Genomic DNA, 18,343 nt, shown 5'->3' with positions numbered 1-18,343 from the left:
ATTGCGATACACGTGCGTTTTCTATGCGCGGAGAGTGTCACGTGCAAACGGAATATACGAGCATGTATTCGTATCCATACACGAAACTGTCAAACTTGTTATCGATGTCGCGTTCACAATCCAACTGATATGGAAGGAGATGGTGTATGGCCCAGAATGAAGAGGACATAGGAAAAATGATGACGTGTCTGGGACGAGTGGAAGAAGAGCTGGCAAATTATATCCGCCATTCGACACCATTACCTGTGTGATTATCGTAAAAAAGACGTTTTAAATATAATTTCCAATTAAATAAATATAATGGTAAATAAATATACATTGGAATTTTTATTTCAGGACTGTTGAACCTTTGTTAATTTTTAAAAGTAAATTCATACGGTAGCTTTGCAATCCCTGTTTAAGGGTACAATGCCAAATACACTTGGGATACGCGATCCGTGGTTGCGATTCGGCTCTCCTCGAATGTTCAGCCGGAAATTAAAGAGTCTTCCACGAACAACTAACCGGAAGGAAGGGCGATGTTTTTCCATTCTGCGTCGCTCCCTAAATACGCGTCAAACAGGGACGCGAAAGAAAGAGGGTACAAAAAAATGGGAGGGGGGAAATGTAGGAGAAAACGAGATAGCAATGACCAATTTTCACCGACACCGACACTGGTCGCGTATCTCATTTCAGGCAAGCGACCGACCCAATTTCGCGACAATGCGCGCTCTCTACGAAAAGAGATAGAAATGAATAAACGATATAGAAGAGGAGGACAACGAGAGGAAAAGGGTGGAATACAGGGGTGGATGTGTTGAAGGGAGGAAGGGTTTGCAATGCGCGGCGGTTTTACGCGGCCGTGCGAGTTGCAATTCATGCGGCGCAGGAACTGATATTTCGCGGAAAATGAATCACTCTTATACAAACGAACGGACACACAGTGGTAACGGAATACAATAGTCAGACAATGGGGAAAGCGTAGCTTTCGGCCGGCGGTGGCTGCGGCTCGGACGGAGAGATCGTAACCAGAGAGATGCGCGACAGCGCTGGATTCCGTGGCTTTCTAGGGGGAGGAAAAGGTACCCTGGAAAGGATGAAACTAGCGTTCTCTATGCCCGGCGGCGGAACAAAGGTACACGTTTAGGAATAGAAACTGTACCGTGCTGTCGGAACAACATCCAAATTAAATTCGAGGCGCCCAGTAGAATCGAGCGGATTCTGTCTTTTTTCTCAGATTGCCCACTAATTGATCATTAATCGTTAATTTAATTAATGTATTATTGTACCAGTAATAGAGAAACCTGCAGACGTTTATTGTTGGTTGACCTTATTGTTAGTTAGGTTCATTATACTTTACATGTGCTTTCATTAATAACAATCAGTGTTTCTAACAAAGAAATAGTTCTCATATATTTTGTACTAAACTATTTTCGTTCGAGTAATGTGCAATATCTTACCAATAAATATTCAAATAAGAAGAAATCATCTTTACAGGAACGAGGAAACAGACATAGAATTTGCAGAATGTGAAAGGTACACTTTATACGATATTACTTCTCCCACTTTGTATCTTGTTTGTAAAATAAAGCGAAAATTTGTTTTTTAATCATATCTGTATTTATGTATCCCAGATCGTTTAAATGCAATTTCATTTAATTTCAATGCAACACAAGTAACGAGAGCATTTCAGGTTGAACCTGTATCGAGTATTTTCCTGAAATATTATAGAACACTGGAGATCTTTGAACGTCGTGTTCAAACGCACAACCATTTAGCATGGCATGTGATATTGCAAACTGTTTTATAAGCCCGGCTGTTTCTCTTTCCCCTCTCCTCTCACCCGCTAGCTTCCGTCCTTTGATGCTCGTGAACCGAAGCAACCAATAAAGGTTTTCGAGGACAGCTGTATCGACAGCAGCGATTCATTTCTTTTGACTATCTTCGAAGTTGGAATCCCTGGATCAGTCAACGCGTTTACGCGCACAAAACACACGCATACGAATAGATCCAAATTCTTTGACTTTCATGAAATTTAGAAATCATCGGCTTGAAGGGTAGTCACGTTCTCTCGAGATTGCTCCTTTGAAATGTGGTCAATCGTAGCACGTTTCTACCTTATCAAACGTCTCCCGCTCTTGGAGAGCTTTCATAAAATTTAATAGCTCACCCGACATCTCTTCTCACTCGATTCGACATGTATTACCTTGCGAGAACCACTCGTACTGATTTCTCTTCCATATTTCTATGGACAGACGAAATATTTAAAAAACAACTCAAAATAGAGCGTCTCCCGTACGCGTGTAAACACAGCTAATTCGAGCTAGTTCGATATACATTTATGGCGACGTGTGCCTAATACGCATGTAAAATATTAAAACATGCTATTTCTGGTGTTTTTTTTCAAGATAACGAGATGCAACGACAAGTAATAAAAACGTGTATCTGTGTGAATCTCGAAAGCACAATTAAAATCTTGTTAACTAATTCTACATTCCCCGCGGTCCATTCTCCATTCTACAAAATCTCTAATTAATTTCGCAGTATACACTGCTTCGCGTATTATCATACACATTATCATCATTTCCATATTTCCACCTATTAAGTTACATCGTGTTACGTTGAACGCTTCTGATCCACAACTTTCGATTCATTCTCTTCTTGTTTTATTGCAAACAGCTTCAAACTATTTCATAACAACCCATCATTTCTCTATCAACTCGAAAACTTACTAAATTCCATTCTTCCTAGATCTATTCTCCTAGGAAACCTGCAACTCCGTCGTTCTATCGTCGTATTGTATTGTAGAATCGCGAACCTATTATCTTTTATAGTTGCTCGTCCTGTAGCAATTCTTCCCGTAACATAAAGAGATTTCGTACAAGTTCCTCCATTGCACGAAAAGAAAGTGGAAGATGCAGTTCTGATTTTGCACAGTGCAGCAAGTAGAAATTCAATAGATAGCTGAATGGTAGAGAATGTTGTAGAGATTGTTACGATGGGCGTGATCTATGGGTGCACCGTGACCCGGCCGACCCCACAACTTTCTCCAGGTATCGAAATGTCTTCGACAGCTTTCCAACTCAATCTTTTGTTCCTCCTGGAATAAAAAGCATCCCTTTACAAGCTACATCGTAGAATCGAATCAAATTAAGCGATTGCGGATCGAAACTTGATGAAATCCCAAAATAGCTAATACATTATTATTTATTCAAAAATTGGAAATATTACTTTCGAACGCAGTACGCTATCGTTTGATTTTATCAAGTCATCTGTTGATTAGAGATCGAGTTAGCTTGACGTATTATCGATTGCAATACACTTACCAATGCCTTCTCTCGTTTTCGTTGCACTTGCTCGGCGAGTTCGGCGATGTATTCGCGATTCTCAACCTCCAACGATCGCAATCTACAAAAGCGACGCAGATAAGCTTGGCAGATTTCAATATTTTCAATATTATTCGACTCGTTTGTCATTTTCATTACGTCTTCTTGCTTTTCAAACACATTGATCCGAATGACTTTGGCAAATGAAAAAAAATGTGACACGAAAGCTCCGCATTGTTTTGCTCCTGCATCCCGGACACGTGTCTCGTGTAACGCAACAAATCGAAGTTTCGTCGAAACGAATCACGCGTTTTAGGTCGTGTTCTGAATTTTTGGTGTACAAAGAAAGCCGCTCGTGCGTGAACAACATCTTTTCCCAAAACGTTTAACCGGAAATTATAGTTATCGATCGAACATTCGATCAGAAACGGCCGAAATTGTGGTCTATAATCGCTTCGCACATATTGAAAACTGCGGTGAAATTGCGGATAGTCACAGGTGAGTCTTTCGCCTGTACCGGTTGATATAAATATTCCGACGATAACTTTTGATTTCGCTGGTTCAGATAATGGCCGCAACATTCATTACGATTCGTATGGGAAGTTACGATAATACCAGTGTTGTGAAATTCACTTCAAAATGAACGCTGGCTATTTTCAAATGCTCTCAAATGCTATTTTCAATACAAGAAAATAAGTTTTAATCCGCTGGAATGGATTTTAAAATCCAGCGCAGAAAGCAGACTAATATTTTGACAAAGTAGAGTATAAATGGCGAAAAAGGAAAAAGGAACGACACTTGAAACAGCTTTCTTGTTGAAAGGAAAACTCTTCTCTATTTCTCCGATAAACTTCACCGGAATCTATAAAACTTTCATCGAGTCACGTTGTTGAAAAAGTTGGCAAACGTCACGATGTAATGTGAAAGCACGTTAAGAGAATCGTAAGAAGCAAGAAAAGTGTCTACAAAACAATGGTCGCCGCAACGATAGCAGCCTTTTTTACGACGTTAATGTATGAAGCAAACACGTTTGCCAACTACTTGTTACCGCGCTTCCACTTACGAGAGAGACCTGCCGCAATACAAACTTCTACAGCCCTCAGAAAACTATTGCAATATTGTTTGTGAACCATACTTGACTTTTTACGCGAATATTATCCAAGTACCGTAGTTTCGTGCAATTTTATCAATGTTTTCTCGCGAGCAAATAAATTTCATGCAGTAATGTAAAACTGATGCAATATGAACTATTCAGAACCCACGTTGTTCGACTTCATAAACTGAAAAGCAGAAAGAATAATGATATTACCGCGAAAAGAATTTTGTTAATTTATCTTGGAATTTGCTGTGCAAGTTGGACCTTTAGTATTTGAATTGGAAATCGTGGAAGTAAATTAAGAAATTGTTAAGAGTTGATCAGTTTGATCAATTTACAAGAGGCTCGTACGATGACGCAACAATTCAATAAAAGTAAATAAATAAAATTCATGATAAAATGTAACGAAACGACTTTGCTCTTCGTTTTCGTGAAATGAATAAAGTACTATAAAAAATTATAAAAATCAATTTACATTCTTTAAAAATTCAAGCGTGAATTCGAGATAATTCCTTGCCCATCTGTCCCGGAAGATTTAACCAGCCTCTCAAAGAAGAGATAAGCGCCATGTTACCCTACGAGACTACGTCGGACAGCGATTCACTGAGGGTATTTACTTTTTAATAGTTACTAGCGTGCGAGACATTATGCAGATAAAAGTCCAGAAACTCCGATGAGAGTGCAATATTTTTATTCTACAAGGGCTAATCCCTCTTTTTTGCGATTAAGATGGGTTGGCTTTTTACTAGCTGGAAGAAATCTTCCTCCATGTTATAAGGAAGAGAATAGAAGATAAATCGAAAGTAGACCAACGAAAACAACGGAGGTTATAACGATCAGAAAACTTTCGGAATAAATTGAAGTTCTATCGAGTTGTTGGAAAATGGCAACTTTCAACTTTCCAGATATTTAGAATCTGCATAACTGAAATGGAACACGAACCACTAATTAAAAGGAAACACGCAACGAGCCAATGGAAAAGAATTTTTTTATCTTCCAGAGATACTTGTTTTAAACTTGTAACTTTATAAAGAAGTTACAGAAGATCAAGGTAGAAACTGTTGGAAGGTTTGCTGACCGTGTCTTTTTGGCTCAACATCAAATTTTGTTTAGTCGCTGGTCTGACAGTAGAAATAAGTGCGAGACATTGTTCCGCTGTCTTTTCTTTTCTCAAGAATCGTTCTGCGAGATAAGAGTCCGTTCATTAACGAACGCAAGAATCGAATTAGAACACCCATTTCTAGAATTTTCCTTCTCTACATATCTTCTTTTCTCGCTGTTATTTTATGAAGGAAAAGAAAACAATGGTGTAATAGATTAAAAATGATCGATTATCGAAAGGTTCGTTTTAGAACGTAAAGAAAAATATATCGCATCGATTCTGTCACCTTTTCTTCTACGAAGGAATCGATAATCAACGATGATTAATTGCACAGTGTTCCGCTGACGTCCAATCATATTATAAACAACGTAACACGCCGCTAGCGGCTGCTTCATACAAAATTCCATTAAACGCTATCAAAGTGTCTCGTTATACATTAGTCTCTCAGTGTTCCTATCTGTAATCGGTACAACGACGTCATGATAAAACAATATTCCCTATGCCCTCCACTACATTATTTCAATGAGCACAGAATGGCAAAACGATTAATTGACAGCGTAATAACGCTACTTTACAAAATTTCATGTGCAAACTTTGACGGAAGTTCGCGCTGATCCAAAAGTCATAGACGTGCATGATGTCAGCGAACAGAAACATTCACCAATATACCAATGATGAATCTGAAACGTCAAAGATTGAGAAAATTATCCTCTAAGGAATAATGGATCCTGAATCTAAAATTATGGAATAACTATAGGATATAATTTTAGATTCTGCAAATGTAGTTCTATAATTGTAGAATCTATGAAAATTATTATATAATTCTATATTCTACGGCTGACATTTGATCGAACCAATAAAGTAGTTATTATCGTGATTAAATTATTCAAGACACATTATTCCCGAGAGGAAAATCCTCTCAGACTTTGATATTTCAAATTTATAATTGATATATTAGTATATAATTATAACGCGAATATATAAGAGGATTCAAAAAACATTTTCAATGAAAAATATTTATGATCGATCTGAAAACCGAGAAAACCCTCAAATCTCAAATCTAACGAACAGCGATTTAAACTGTCGCAAATAAATTTTCTTTAAACAAGCGTGCGTTTCAAGTAGAATTAGTCGTGCGCTTACGCTCGTTTCCTATTACACAAATCGAGTCATAATACGAAACGGAAAGCGTAAGATCACAGAGGGGCGGAGAAGAAAAGCAATATCTTAAAGTGCAAAGAGAGAGTAAAAGGGAAATGACTGACGTGAACGACGATACTCGACGAGGCAGCCGTCTCGAACGATTTTTCAACACTTAGTTGCCGAAACACCTTGAAACTAGAGGAAAATTAGGGAGAGGAGCGAGGAGATATTGCAAGCAAAACTGTTGACGAACATACAGAGCGACAGACTGTAACATTGACAAACATTCGAGAGGAAGAGGGATGCTAGAGAGGAACCGTCAGCTGAACTTGTCGAGGTCGAGAGAGTTCGGGTCAATGGGTTGATTACTGCTGTAATGCAGTTACATCCTCCGAGTAGCGTAACAACGCTAACCAGACCTGCATTGTAGGCTCATGGTTCGTCGCATTTTGATATGGCGTGTCTTTCGACACGTCGAGATTGAACTCGACACGATAATGAAACTTTGAACACCTGGCGAGGAAACTGAAATTTATTCATTACCAAGCAACAGAACAAAAAATCATGAATGGGGAACGTATCCACAGATCAAAACGATCCATAAGATAAAACGCTGACGTACAATAACAACATTAAGCATGGACGAAAACGTATAAAAAATCGGATATTAGAAATGAAAATGATGCATGTAATAAAGCGTTAACGAGTATCTAGAAAATTCATTTTCAAAACATAATACGTACGGGTCTATCGTGTATCCAGGTCGAGTGGCATCGGTGGCAACGTGACGATTGTTTTGCAATTGCGATTGCGAGCAATATCGTCTGCTAGTTAAAAGAGGGACCAATTCCACACCCCCGGTCAATTCGTACACCTGAACTTCCTCGTTGTAGGGATTTTTTGAATCCTGTATCAGCTGCATATCCGTAGCGATACCTAGGAAATAGACTGACCTAGAAACCGGATGCTGACCTTCCCACGCCGACACCGAGAATTTCCATCCGTTTACCTGGTTCTGCTTTATCATCAAAGAACTTGTTCATATTCGTGACGGGCAAAGGATTAATACTCCTTCTGTGTAGCCTTTCGATGGTCGAATTGCTCGTCCAGCCCTGAAAGGATTCAACGTGATGACTCGCTGCAACCGATGCAGCTTGTGCAGTGCAAATCGAATCGACTTAAGTCAGACAGGAGTTCATTGATATTCGCGTCTTCGATTCGAGTTCATCGCTTCTAACATGTACCAACGTAGCAGTGTTCCAACAAAGTGCCATTAGATATAATCTTTCAAACTTTTTCTAGTCTACCAACTCTTTGGATCTTGTTAAATCCATCGCTTTCTAGTTAGGATGCATATCTTGATAAAAGTAACAACGCCATTTATTGAGTATCGTTCGTCAAAATCCGATGAAGCTGAAATTAGAATCGTATCTTGATTCGCGTTGACTTAACCATTGAAAATATCGATCGTTCAATCTGCAATGTCGAGTAAAAAAAAGAAAAGAACGAAGCTCAGAAGGTTGAAAACTTAATTAAAGGGAAAAATTCTACAAATAACTAAAAACGAATAAGAAAATCAAAGAGTAAATCACGAGGAAGGGCAATAGAGCTGACAAGAAAAATCTATCATCAGATAATCAGTAATCGCTTAGCTAGTCTAGGCTTGACTTAACGCGGTTGCATCGTTCATTCATCAACGTCATTCTAGTTAGCTGGTTAGTTACAGTAAGGCTGTGTGGTTTATTAAGAAGAAAAACAGAAAACCTTCCATAAATTCATGCCCGGAAGCAGCTTCATGCCGAGAAAGAGAGAAAACGTAACGGTTTTGAAGAGGTGAAGGAAGATTCACGCGCTGAGGGACCTGCAGTGGAAAGGATGAAGAGAAACAGGGAGTAGGAAGGGTGATAGCGAGAGGACGAGTTTACGTACAGGAAGAAGTAAACTTGGCTGAAGTGGAACGCGCTAATAAATTTCAGTTTAAACTTTCGGGCTATGGAAGCTGGTCAGAGGATCGTTCAATTACGCAGTAACGTGGCACAGTTATGTGTTTGTCGTTCAGGGATGTTACAGCGGTTAATTAAAAATTAAGAGTTTCATCCTTGAGGATGGTTGACCAGGCTGAGGCTAAGAGGCAGAGGAAAGCCCGAAAGGAGACTGGGGTTGGATAGCGTGCTCGATTGAAGCCGCGTCTCCACGGAAACGCAACCGCCGTGCCTCGAAAGCATGTTCATATAAGCGCTAATTTCCACATCAAACGCTGTTTACCAACACCCACCGTGTACGATGATATTCCAGCTCGATAGAAAAACCTACAGCCGTTCCTACCGACACGGTACGCGTCGTTGCATTCGTTTCTATCACGAGACTTTAACCTGCGTATGCACAAGTCGTAAAAATTCAGACGGAAAACCCAGCACGCCTTGATCTCGTCTCTGTACGGTTCGAAGGATTCAATCTCCCTTTGCTAATGGCTCATGCAATCCCGATCTACAAGCTCCATGTAAGTGTATAAATACGAACGAAGGTGTACGAACAAAGCCTATGTACAACTTTCCAGCCAATTTCCAACAAATCTTAACGTTCAGGTAAGAAGAATCTATGGACAAGTGAACGATCAGTGTATGCTAAAGTGATTCCTAGCTATAAATGAAAATTAAACAGACCGGGGATAAATAAACATAAATGTGAAATTTATAAGAACACAAACCCAAAGTCCCTAATTACAAGCAAATTTGAGAACGAGAAACAAAGCCTGACTAACAAGCTGATCGTTGATGGGTCCTAGTATCTAACGCATCGAGGAATATGCGTACCAGAGATTCGAGGAAGCGCGCACCCAGCAACTTGGGATCCCTCCAAGGAACTCCACCCGGACCAGGTCGACCCCACGGCCAGAGCGGTGCCAGCTAAGCACACGGCGTCATAGCATATTAAGCAGTTTCCAAGGTTCGTTTCCTACACCCACAAGGTGGCTGCTTCGCATTCAAGCACGTGCTCGAAATCATTGCACCTTGTATCCTAATATTCAAGATGAATTCACCACTTGAGCATTACGATAAACTTTTAATAGACCATTTACTTGTTACACATTTAGACACCTTTGTACACATGATTTTTCCGATACATGTCACTGGAATTTTTTTCGAAGAAAATACGAACGTTCGAGTGTTAAATTCATCCCGCAACATTATCAAATTTTCGATTCTTATTCATGTAATTTAATTTCCCAAAAGAAAGTTCGACAGTCGATTCAGAATGACTAATGTTTAAAACAAAGGGACAACGCGACGTTGCGGTCTATTTTTCGTCAGAATTTTCCAAGGAAATTTTCGCGTCTCCTTGCAAGAGAAATTGACTTTCTTGCTGAAGCTAGTAGAAACGTTTCTAACTTTACGTGATCGGGGAACGATACGTCTACGGTCTGACCGGAAACGGACTATGTAGACGTTCTGTCTTTATCGACGTTATTGCCACGAAAAAGGTGTTTCACGTTTAGCGTACAAGGAAAGACCATTACGAAATTTCTCTTACGCAAACTACTACGATTAGACTTCGCTCATTTCGAAACGTTTGTAATATTACATTATTATTGCATGAACTTTTCATCTTTATAGAAACTAGAAAATATCCTGAACTTTTAATGGATTACGAAAAGTGTCGTTAATTGGAAACGTTAATTATTATTATTTAGGACTAATTACTGTTTAGAAGAAAAAATTTCTGAGAATCATCGAGCTTCTGCAATAATAAGTTTCTTGATGAACGTATAGTACTCAATTTCCTAATTTTCTAATACAATTTTTTAATACAAAATTGTGAGAAGTTATACAAGCAAATTATCTTACTAATCGAGAATTATCGTGGAGAAAGATCTACTCGAGGTTCGTTAACTAACAATCGTTAAGCATGTAAAGAACATCAATATGATCCGATCGATAAGCCATCGAGATAGCGGAAAGGTTTCGTGCGCGAGGCAGCTTGAGATGTTAATGAAAGGCGTCATCGAGGTGATGGCGATATCGCCGGATCTTATCGGTACAACCGCGATAACGATGGCTATTTTCCAATTTTTCCACCACCTCGTCATCAACAAATCTTTTTTATCAGTCACTCTCTATTACGACACCTTCGTGATATCAATCGCAATGGAACTGATTTTCGAAGGATTTATTCAACTTTTAATCAAAGAGAACATTAACGGAAATGATGCTTAAGATATGAAATACGACGATTGGAAACCAAAGACAATTATCAAGACAAGCAATATTTTAACATTATGACAAACGATACGTTAAAAATTATGAAGAGTATAAAAAGATACATGTTGAATTCGAAAACTAAATAAAAAGACAATTCATTCCTTATCTTAAAATAACTTTCCTATGAAAACTAGGAAATTTGTCTTATTCTTGTACTCTCGTCTTATTGTCATAGTCTTTTTCTCCAGTCTTCATATAGTATTGAATGTATTCTTGAAATGATCAAAGTCATTTGCTAGTCGAAGAGGCTATAAAGAGAACTGCTATAAAACATCCACTCCACGATCACACGTTTTAAACAGAAAATTGCAGACCAGTATATGTGAGACGTAACAACAGTCGCATACTATCTTTTTTTATCATAACTTTGAATTGCAAATAATCTTCGTGAACTAGATCCCGAATCACGATCACGAACGATCGCGGGTTAGTTACGTTACTGGAAACATATCGGAGGCAAACATTTGCACGGTTATTATCGGGCAACGGCGAATGCATCCTTACGATGATAATGGTTCTCGTAATTGGCAGGATAATAAGGGTTAGAACGACATCCTTCAACGCGAATTGCTCGCTGTTTTCTGCAAACAAGGGCGCCCTAATTTTCCCAACAATCTTCGATTCTGTCCCACTTTCTCCTCCATCTGTATTTGTATATAACGTCACGTCAAGGAATAATATTATTCGTAGATTTTCGTGCCCGGAATTTCGTGAACTCATCGTCCTTGGCTTCCCGCGCGGCTTTTGCTTTGGTAAGTTGTTGGTATGGATAACATGGTAACGTTACTTCAGGCGAGCGAAACAAATTTCATTCAGAATTTTAGGTAATACAGTGAATTATAACATTCAGATTGAATTAACGGAGGAATTTCAAAAGAATTTCATTTTCATTAAAAATAAAACAACTTTGACTTTCGTCTGCTTCGTATGATTCTGTTAATTTTTAATCAGGAGAAGCTCTTTAGTAAAAATAAAGCACGTTAAATGGATAGAAGGTAAGATATCGCTGGAAGAAAAATGAGATTATTTGTTCTAATGAATTAGAAAAGTATAATTAAATATTTACTTGCAATGACAAAATCGCTAGCACGAGAATAATAGATTAAATTATTGATGATAATTAACCGTGTCTACTTGAAAAGCTGGTTATGATTAAAACTGTAGGTTGAGAATGATTAATTCATGTCTTTGCAAATTGCTGGCGCATTTCATGCATTAATATTAAAATACTTAATGGAAAAGCAATGAACATTTTCAAAAATGCCAAGCGGTAGGTTGATTAAAACTCTTTAATTTAATGCAAAAATTGAGTGACTGTAAAAAATCAATTAATAAAATTTAAATATGTGATTGATTAATAAAAATCGGAACTTCGACGCGTGTGTTTTCCCCGTGAAATCGATTTACAAATTTTTGTTTTTAACGCCACTCATAATGAATGAATAGCATCCAATTTGCGAAAATATATTCACTATTATCGCGATTTTGTCCATGTCTGCGATGCGGTAGGAGTGGCAAGTTTTTTAATTCGTCCTTAATTGAAATTTATTACGAACATTGAAAAGCTCGAAAATCGGCAAAAATCGTTTAAATATTTACGCTCGTGATTAATAATTTCATTCATACTTTGGATTATTTGCATGTATTTTTAATCATTAGGTTAGTAATCCCAGTATCTATGCGAAAGATATTGCGCATGCAACAAACTTTTTATCAAGACCAGAGAATGTCATTGATTGACAGAAATCCATTGCCTGCGAATCGACAGTGTAGCAACGTAAAAATGACAGCAAAAATAGCAAAAAAGCAGGGAATAACCACGTATCGCATAAAAAATGTCAATGGTTATCTAGTCAGAGACGATCGAATTTATGTCAAATGTAGTGAAAATTATGACATATCTCTTTATCCAAGTTCGATATTTTTTTATTTAAATGGTACATAAATTGTTTAAAACATTACCTGGCTGAAATTATGACACTTTGATAATTCCGGGGGTTCTAGAGGAACGTTTTTCTTTCTAAGGGTTGCAGCACAAGGAGCACCGCCACCTGGTTTACCCCAAGGCGAATAATTCTCCAAGATTTGCTGGAGCTATAAAAAGGAAGAAACAGTTTATTGCTTGATTGATTGATTTACAAATTTCTACCTTTTAATGATAAAAAAGTGTAGATAAATGTAAAAGCATATATGTGAACTAATTAGAATTAACATGAAAATAAATGTATCCAAAATAGGCAACACTGTTGGGAATACTGCACTGGCGCGTTCCGCTTGTCTGACGCTACACAGATTGATTCTGCTGAGCGCTTATCGAGTCCATATTGTCCGCACAGTTTTAAAGGGCGAAGTTTCCTTCAATACCGTTCAGCGTGGTTTTATAAATCTGCTGAAGATTTGAACAAAACTGGACTTTCTCTTTTCACCAGCTTACCGTGGATATCAATATTTCTCCAGTGAAATCTTATGAGATAATAACTTTTCCCAAAACACGGTTGCAAGTACGTTAATATTTTGATAATACACTTTAGCAGATAGAAAATTTAAAACCCGAATATATTCCGTTGGAATAGCATTAAACTAACTTTAATATTTTGCGTTTAGATTACTTTAATGCTTAGTGTAACATTTTATAATATTTTCCCACGTAATTCTAGGTTAAAGAATTACGGAGTTATATAAGAAAAAACTTGAATAATGCTAAGCCTTAATAAATGCCATTTAAAACAAAAAAGAAAATGAACCGCTTTAAATTCCTGTTCTAACTTGGTTTTAGCGAAACATTTTCATTAGAATGTCGAGTAATCCCTTTCTGTGAGCATCGCAATGAGACGTGCCTTTTAACGCACAAGAAGTACAAGTCACGGATTTTGGAATTCTCTGTTGATTCATCACTGTAATCTACGGATAAATGCTCCTGTTTATTAATATTTAAAGAAAAATTCCTTGGCACAGCCTTTATAGCATACTACTAATATTCAACTGTTCTTAATCCAACGTTGGCGCTTCAAGATAAGTAATTCGGATGCACATTACTACCCTGAATATTTTAATCTTTTATTGAATTTCGCTGGCTAGCCACTACACACATATGTATCTCCGACCAGAAATTCTTCCCTGTAGTAAAAAAGAAATTCGAGCTCACACTGATAATACCCATTTCTGGCGTTTTTGTAATAAAATGGATATTTACAACCCTTTTAAAGAAAAATTCCATCTTTCTAAAACATGCATTAGAACTAAAATAAAAAAATTTTAGATTATATTAAAAAAAAAAAATTTGAGCCTTGCAACTATTTTATTTTGTATTTTTATTTTTTATTTTTTATTTTTTATTACTTTTTATATATCATTAAAACCCATAGGAAATTTAGGAACGTAACTAAAGGAGTTATTACTTTCATCTACTTTTAATCATACTAAATAATGGTCTCCCATTTTAACGTAATAGAAATTTCTGCCTGTCAACCCAGTTGTCGTTTAACAGTTTGCGATTCATCATAGCGAAAGAAATATAATCCATTTACATTGGATATCGTTAGAAATGATGGATAAAAATGTAGTCCAACTAACAATAACTAAAGGTACATGCGAGTTCCATTAAAACCAGTGAAAACATTTGCGCTCGTTAGTGAAATATTTCTTACAACTACCAAGGCAAATATACGCAGTAATTACAGCACAGCTACTAATGATACGGTTTATACAAATTACGCTCAACGATTCGCTTTAACATTCGCGAGCTACGTAAAAAAAGGAATAACATTTCAATTGCAACGAAATCTAAACCGTAGCTAGGTATAAACCACTTTACTGAAAATTTTAGTGCCTTTTAATAAAACGTTCCGCTGTAAATCATTTCCATTAAGTTGTGTATCAAACGTTGTTGGCAAAATTTACAGTCAACATACAGGCAACATTTACAGAACCAAAAACATACTGTTTTACTCTTCGACTATTTTCGTGCAGTAAACTATGATGACAAGCCTAAGTGCCATCTACCATTCTCGATATTGTTCCCCATTTCTATTTTACAGGGCTTGAATGGCTGTGACCACATGAAATCCCATTGTAGCGTGAAAAATCTTTTGCACAGCCTCGTAAATCTCCACGGTTATTGCCGAGCTTTCGAAGAAATGTCATCAAAGGGAAAAAATAAGGGTTGTTGTCGATACGAATGTGTACTGTTGATCTTCATTCGATCGCCGACAACCACACCAAACGAAATTGGTAAAGCCAAAGAGGCTCATGGTCAGCAAAGGCCAGTGACGTAAACGGTGCTCGAGTTAACATAATAGTCATTTACGACGCATACTTCTCGCTGTTCACGGTGCTTTTGACGTAGCAACTCCTCCTTTCGTCGTCTCCACGAGGCCGTTCCCTCTTCAACAGCCCGCCGTTCTCGTTCCTTTCTCGTATCCTCCTCCACTTCCGGTACGTACGTCGCCTCCGGGATATCCTGCGCCATCTCGGTCCCGGTGTCTTCCTCTTAATAAAAGCACGAACAAATCACGAGCATCGCGTGTAAGGGAACACGTGCTACATACGTGAGCAGTTATACTGAAAATCAAATGGACGCTGCTCAAAAGTGGTTAGAGAACGAACAAGCTTGCTTTATCTATATCTCTTGCTAAAACTGTTGCAAAATTCTTGTAATTTTCCTAATGTACTAATCATTAAGATTGCGAAAAGATTTTGTTTGATAACTGTCGAGTAATTATTAATTGATTAGATACTATCAAATAATTAGTGATAAAATTACGCACTTGATAACACTACATTGATTCCTAATGATAAGACTTGAAATGTCTACTATCTATCTTTAAGTAGACGAATCGAGAAAATTACAGATGCAGATATTCAATATCAAGAGACGATGTCAAAACAATGTGACAGCATCGTGTCGCATGACAAGGCACTTGGTTCCGTTATCATCTGTTATCGATTTAACAAGTTATTATTCTATGAAAAAAGACGCGATACTAATCTGCATGGCTATATAATAATCTCTCTCACGTAGGAATATTAAGAGTTATTCGTTGATTCGCGCGATGCTTTTATTTTTATCCTTTTCCAGCTGAATGTTACAATCGATCTTTCAATGTTTTTAATAATTTTCAATTACAATGAAAGTTTCCGGACTTTTGTACGATATAGCTCAAATTAAAACATCAAGTAAACATGTTTTACGTGATGAAACATTTTACTAACAATAAGTGAATTTCTGTATGATGAAAATTTATCTCGTGACTCGTATGAAAAATTCATTTATTTCATTTTTTAACATAGCATAAAACATATTCGGTGTAAAAGTTTAGGTAATAACAACGCTAATTTGATTGGCTTGAAACAGAAAATACGACGAGAAGAACGATTAGTGGACGGGCAAAGTTCATTTCCACAATATAATCATTGCCTCCTATTGTTAATTTTAATATACATATATTATTTAAATTTTTAATTTATCTTTGAAAATTGGTTCCATTCGGAACACATTCAATAGAAATACGAGTAACATAAAAGAATGTTACGTTCGATTTATCCATAAAAATATTTTCATAACGTACTCGAGCGGGAAATGCGAATAGCTGAGAGTAAAATGAAAAAAAACTTCAGGATATGTTTGCATAAAACCATCAATATCATTTTATGTGGAAACAACGATCGTATTACGAGGTGCTTCGAAAATTTCATTTTTATAATGAAAGATTATCATCGTACATTTGAATTTTTCGGATCTAATGAATCTTTTAACAAGAGAATTTTCATATTTAAAAGAGCGTAATAATTTTTCAAATTAACGTAGACGAGTAAATTCACGAGGAATTCAACGCAACGTGCTTTTCAATATTAAGACCATTAACAATGTATATACAATTGTTGCGATCTGTAATGCTAAACATTTTACTTTCAAATAAGCCACAAAATCGTTTCTCTCTGTCCCGAATCAAACACGGTAAGAAAATACATTCGATTCGAGATAACTGTTAAAAAATTAAATACCTTTGAATAAAACATTCTGCATAAGATTACGTAGCGACAAGTTCTTCCCCAAAGAAGGGGAAAGAAATTCCTTCATCATTGAAGAAGAAATATACTACTTCTTATAACTATAGGAAACAGTGTTTTAAGCACTCAATTATTATGAAAATGAGGAGAACATATGTAAATTACGTAATCACATGACTTATATAGTTTTCGAGTAATTGTCTCCAATCGTCTTCCTTAAATGCAAGATAATTCTTTAAATGTTCGAGGGACGCTCATTGATTCGATGAAGTGCACGTTGCCCTCAATTAGAATCAGACCGAAGCTCTAACATTCTTCTGTTCTACGAGCTCGTGCACTGTTATTTTGCAAAAGGTAACATTAACTTTAATACTCACGACGATGCAGAAGTTTTGCGTGTCACGGAGACGTGGCTAGATCCCGATACGGGTAACAGTAACTCGGAAAAATATTTGGTAAACCGATTATATCCATACAAAAGTTGTTCACCTGACGATGAGAGCACGCGACTACCAACCACCCCGTGAATCCACCCTGACGTCGCGTCGCTTCGACGAAGTCAGCCACCCTGTGCTGGTTCCCGACGTCGATTCTCTACACTCCACATACCAGTACATCCCCCTCGACGTACACTGTTACTATATGCGTCACGTTTCACGTCGTTACCATCTACCACTATACTACTCGACCTTCGACTGCTGGTTCGTGACCAGGGCCGTGAAGTTTCACGGAAGCACCCCTAACATCAAGACAGCGATTACAAAGGCAACCTATGAGCATTGGTTCAGAATAAAAAATATTTAAAGTATGCTTATTCAAGAAAGTAGTTTGCGTCATATGATGAGGATTTATTTACTAAAATTGTGGGCGTGGATTTGCTAGGTTAGCTACTGCGGTTTATCAAGATCTTAATTATCAATTATATCATTAATATAATTAGGCTAATTTAAATATATTAATCGAGTCAAATTTACTTAGGTTTGCGTGCTAAGATTAGTCCTGACTTCGACTTGTACAATTCTGCGGTGTACAATTTGTGGAATTAGTCGATAGTAAATTATATTGCATATCTCAATGATATTAAATTTCAACAGACGTTGCATAATTAGATATATCACATGTCATTAACCTTTTACCATGGTATCGATCTATTAAGTACGTGTGACTATTATGTTGAAAAATACTTCTTTAATCATATGATTGCCATATTTACTGTTGCCATTCATGGTATAATTTACAAAAAAAACTCCGAGATTATTTAAATCTAAGTGCGTAAATTCAGAGAACGGAAATTAATTCTTGTGATTCATATTATGCAACAATGGAATATCATCTGAAACTGTTTTACGACAAAAGATTGAAAAAACTATCGCTGGAATACAAGTATTTGCTCAAAATTATCTGTTCCCTTTGCTAAACGTACTACGCA

General features: G+C 37.1%; 1 protein-coding gene across 1 annotated transcript; it reads right to left on the bottom strand.

Moving 5' to 3' along the window:
* Nucleotides 1-307: 307 nt before the first annotated feature.
* On the bottom strand, nucleotides 308-18,011 carry LOC100750054. The gene is made up of 7 exons (XM_003493154.4): nucleotides 17,292-18,011; nucleotides 15,221-15,465; nucleotides 12,868-12,999; nucleotides 7,656-7,758; nucleotides 7,390-7,582; nucleotides 3,306-3,387; nucleotides 308-3,079 (listed from the first exon to the last, which is right to left on the bottom strand). Exons 2-7 carry the CDS (start codon nucleotides 15,371-15,373, stop codon nucleotides 2,933-2,935), a joined length of 810 nt encoding a protein of 269 aa, XP_003493202.1. The 5' UTR covers nucleotides 15,374-15,465; nucleotides 17,292-18,011; the 3' UTR covers nucleotides 308-2,932.
* Nucleotides 18,012-18,343: the final 332 nt, after the last annotated feature.

The sequence above is a fragment of the Bombus impatiens genome, unplaced genomic scaffold (assembly GCF_000188095.3).
Source record: "Bombus impatiens unplaced genomic scaffold, BIMP_2.2 scf_1002, whole genome shotgun sequence".
NCBI classification, from domain to species: Eukaryota; Metazoa; Arthropoda; class Insecta; order Hymenoptera; family Apidae; genus Bombus; species Bombus impatiens.
This window is presented reverse-complemented; position numbering and strand designations above follow the sequence as displayed.

Bases quoted from the DNA above. Each gene is read 5' to 3' on its own strand.
- LOC100750054 (XM_003493154.4), bottom strand. From the start codon at position 15,373: ATGGCGCAGGATATCCCGGAGGCGACGTACGTACCGGAAGTGGAGGAG. The intron at 3,388-7,389 runs GTACGTATTATG...TCGCTTTTGTAG, and splicing joins CCTGGATACACGATAGACCC to ATTGCGATCGTTGGAGGTTG. The intron at 3,080-3,305 runs GTAAGTGTATTG...TTTTTATTCCAG, and splicing joins GAAAACGAGAGAAGGCATTG to GAGGAACAAAAGATTGAGTT.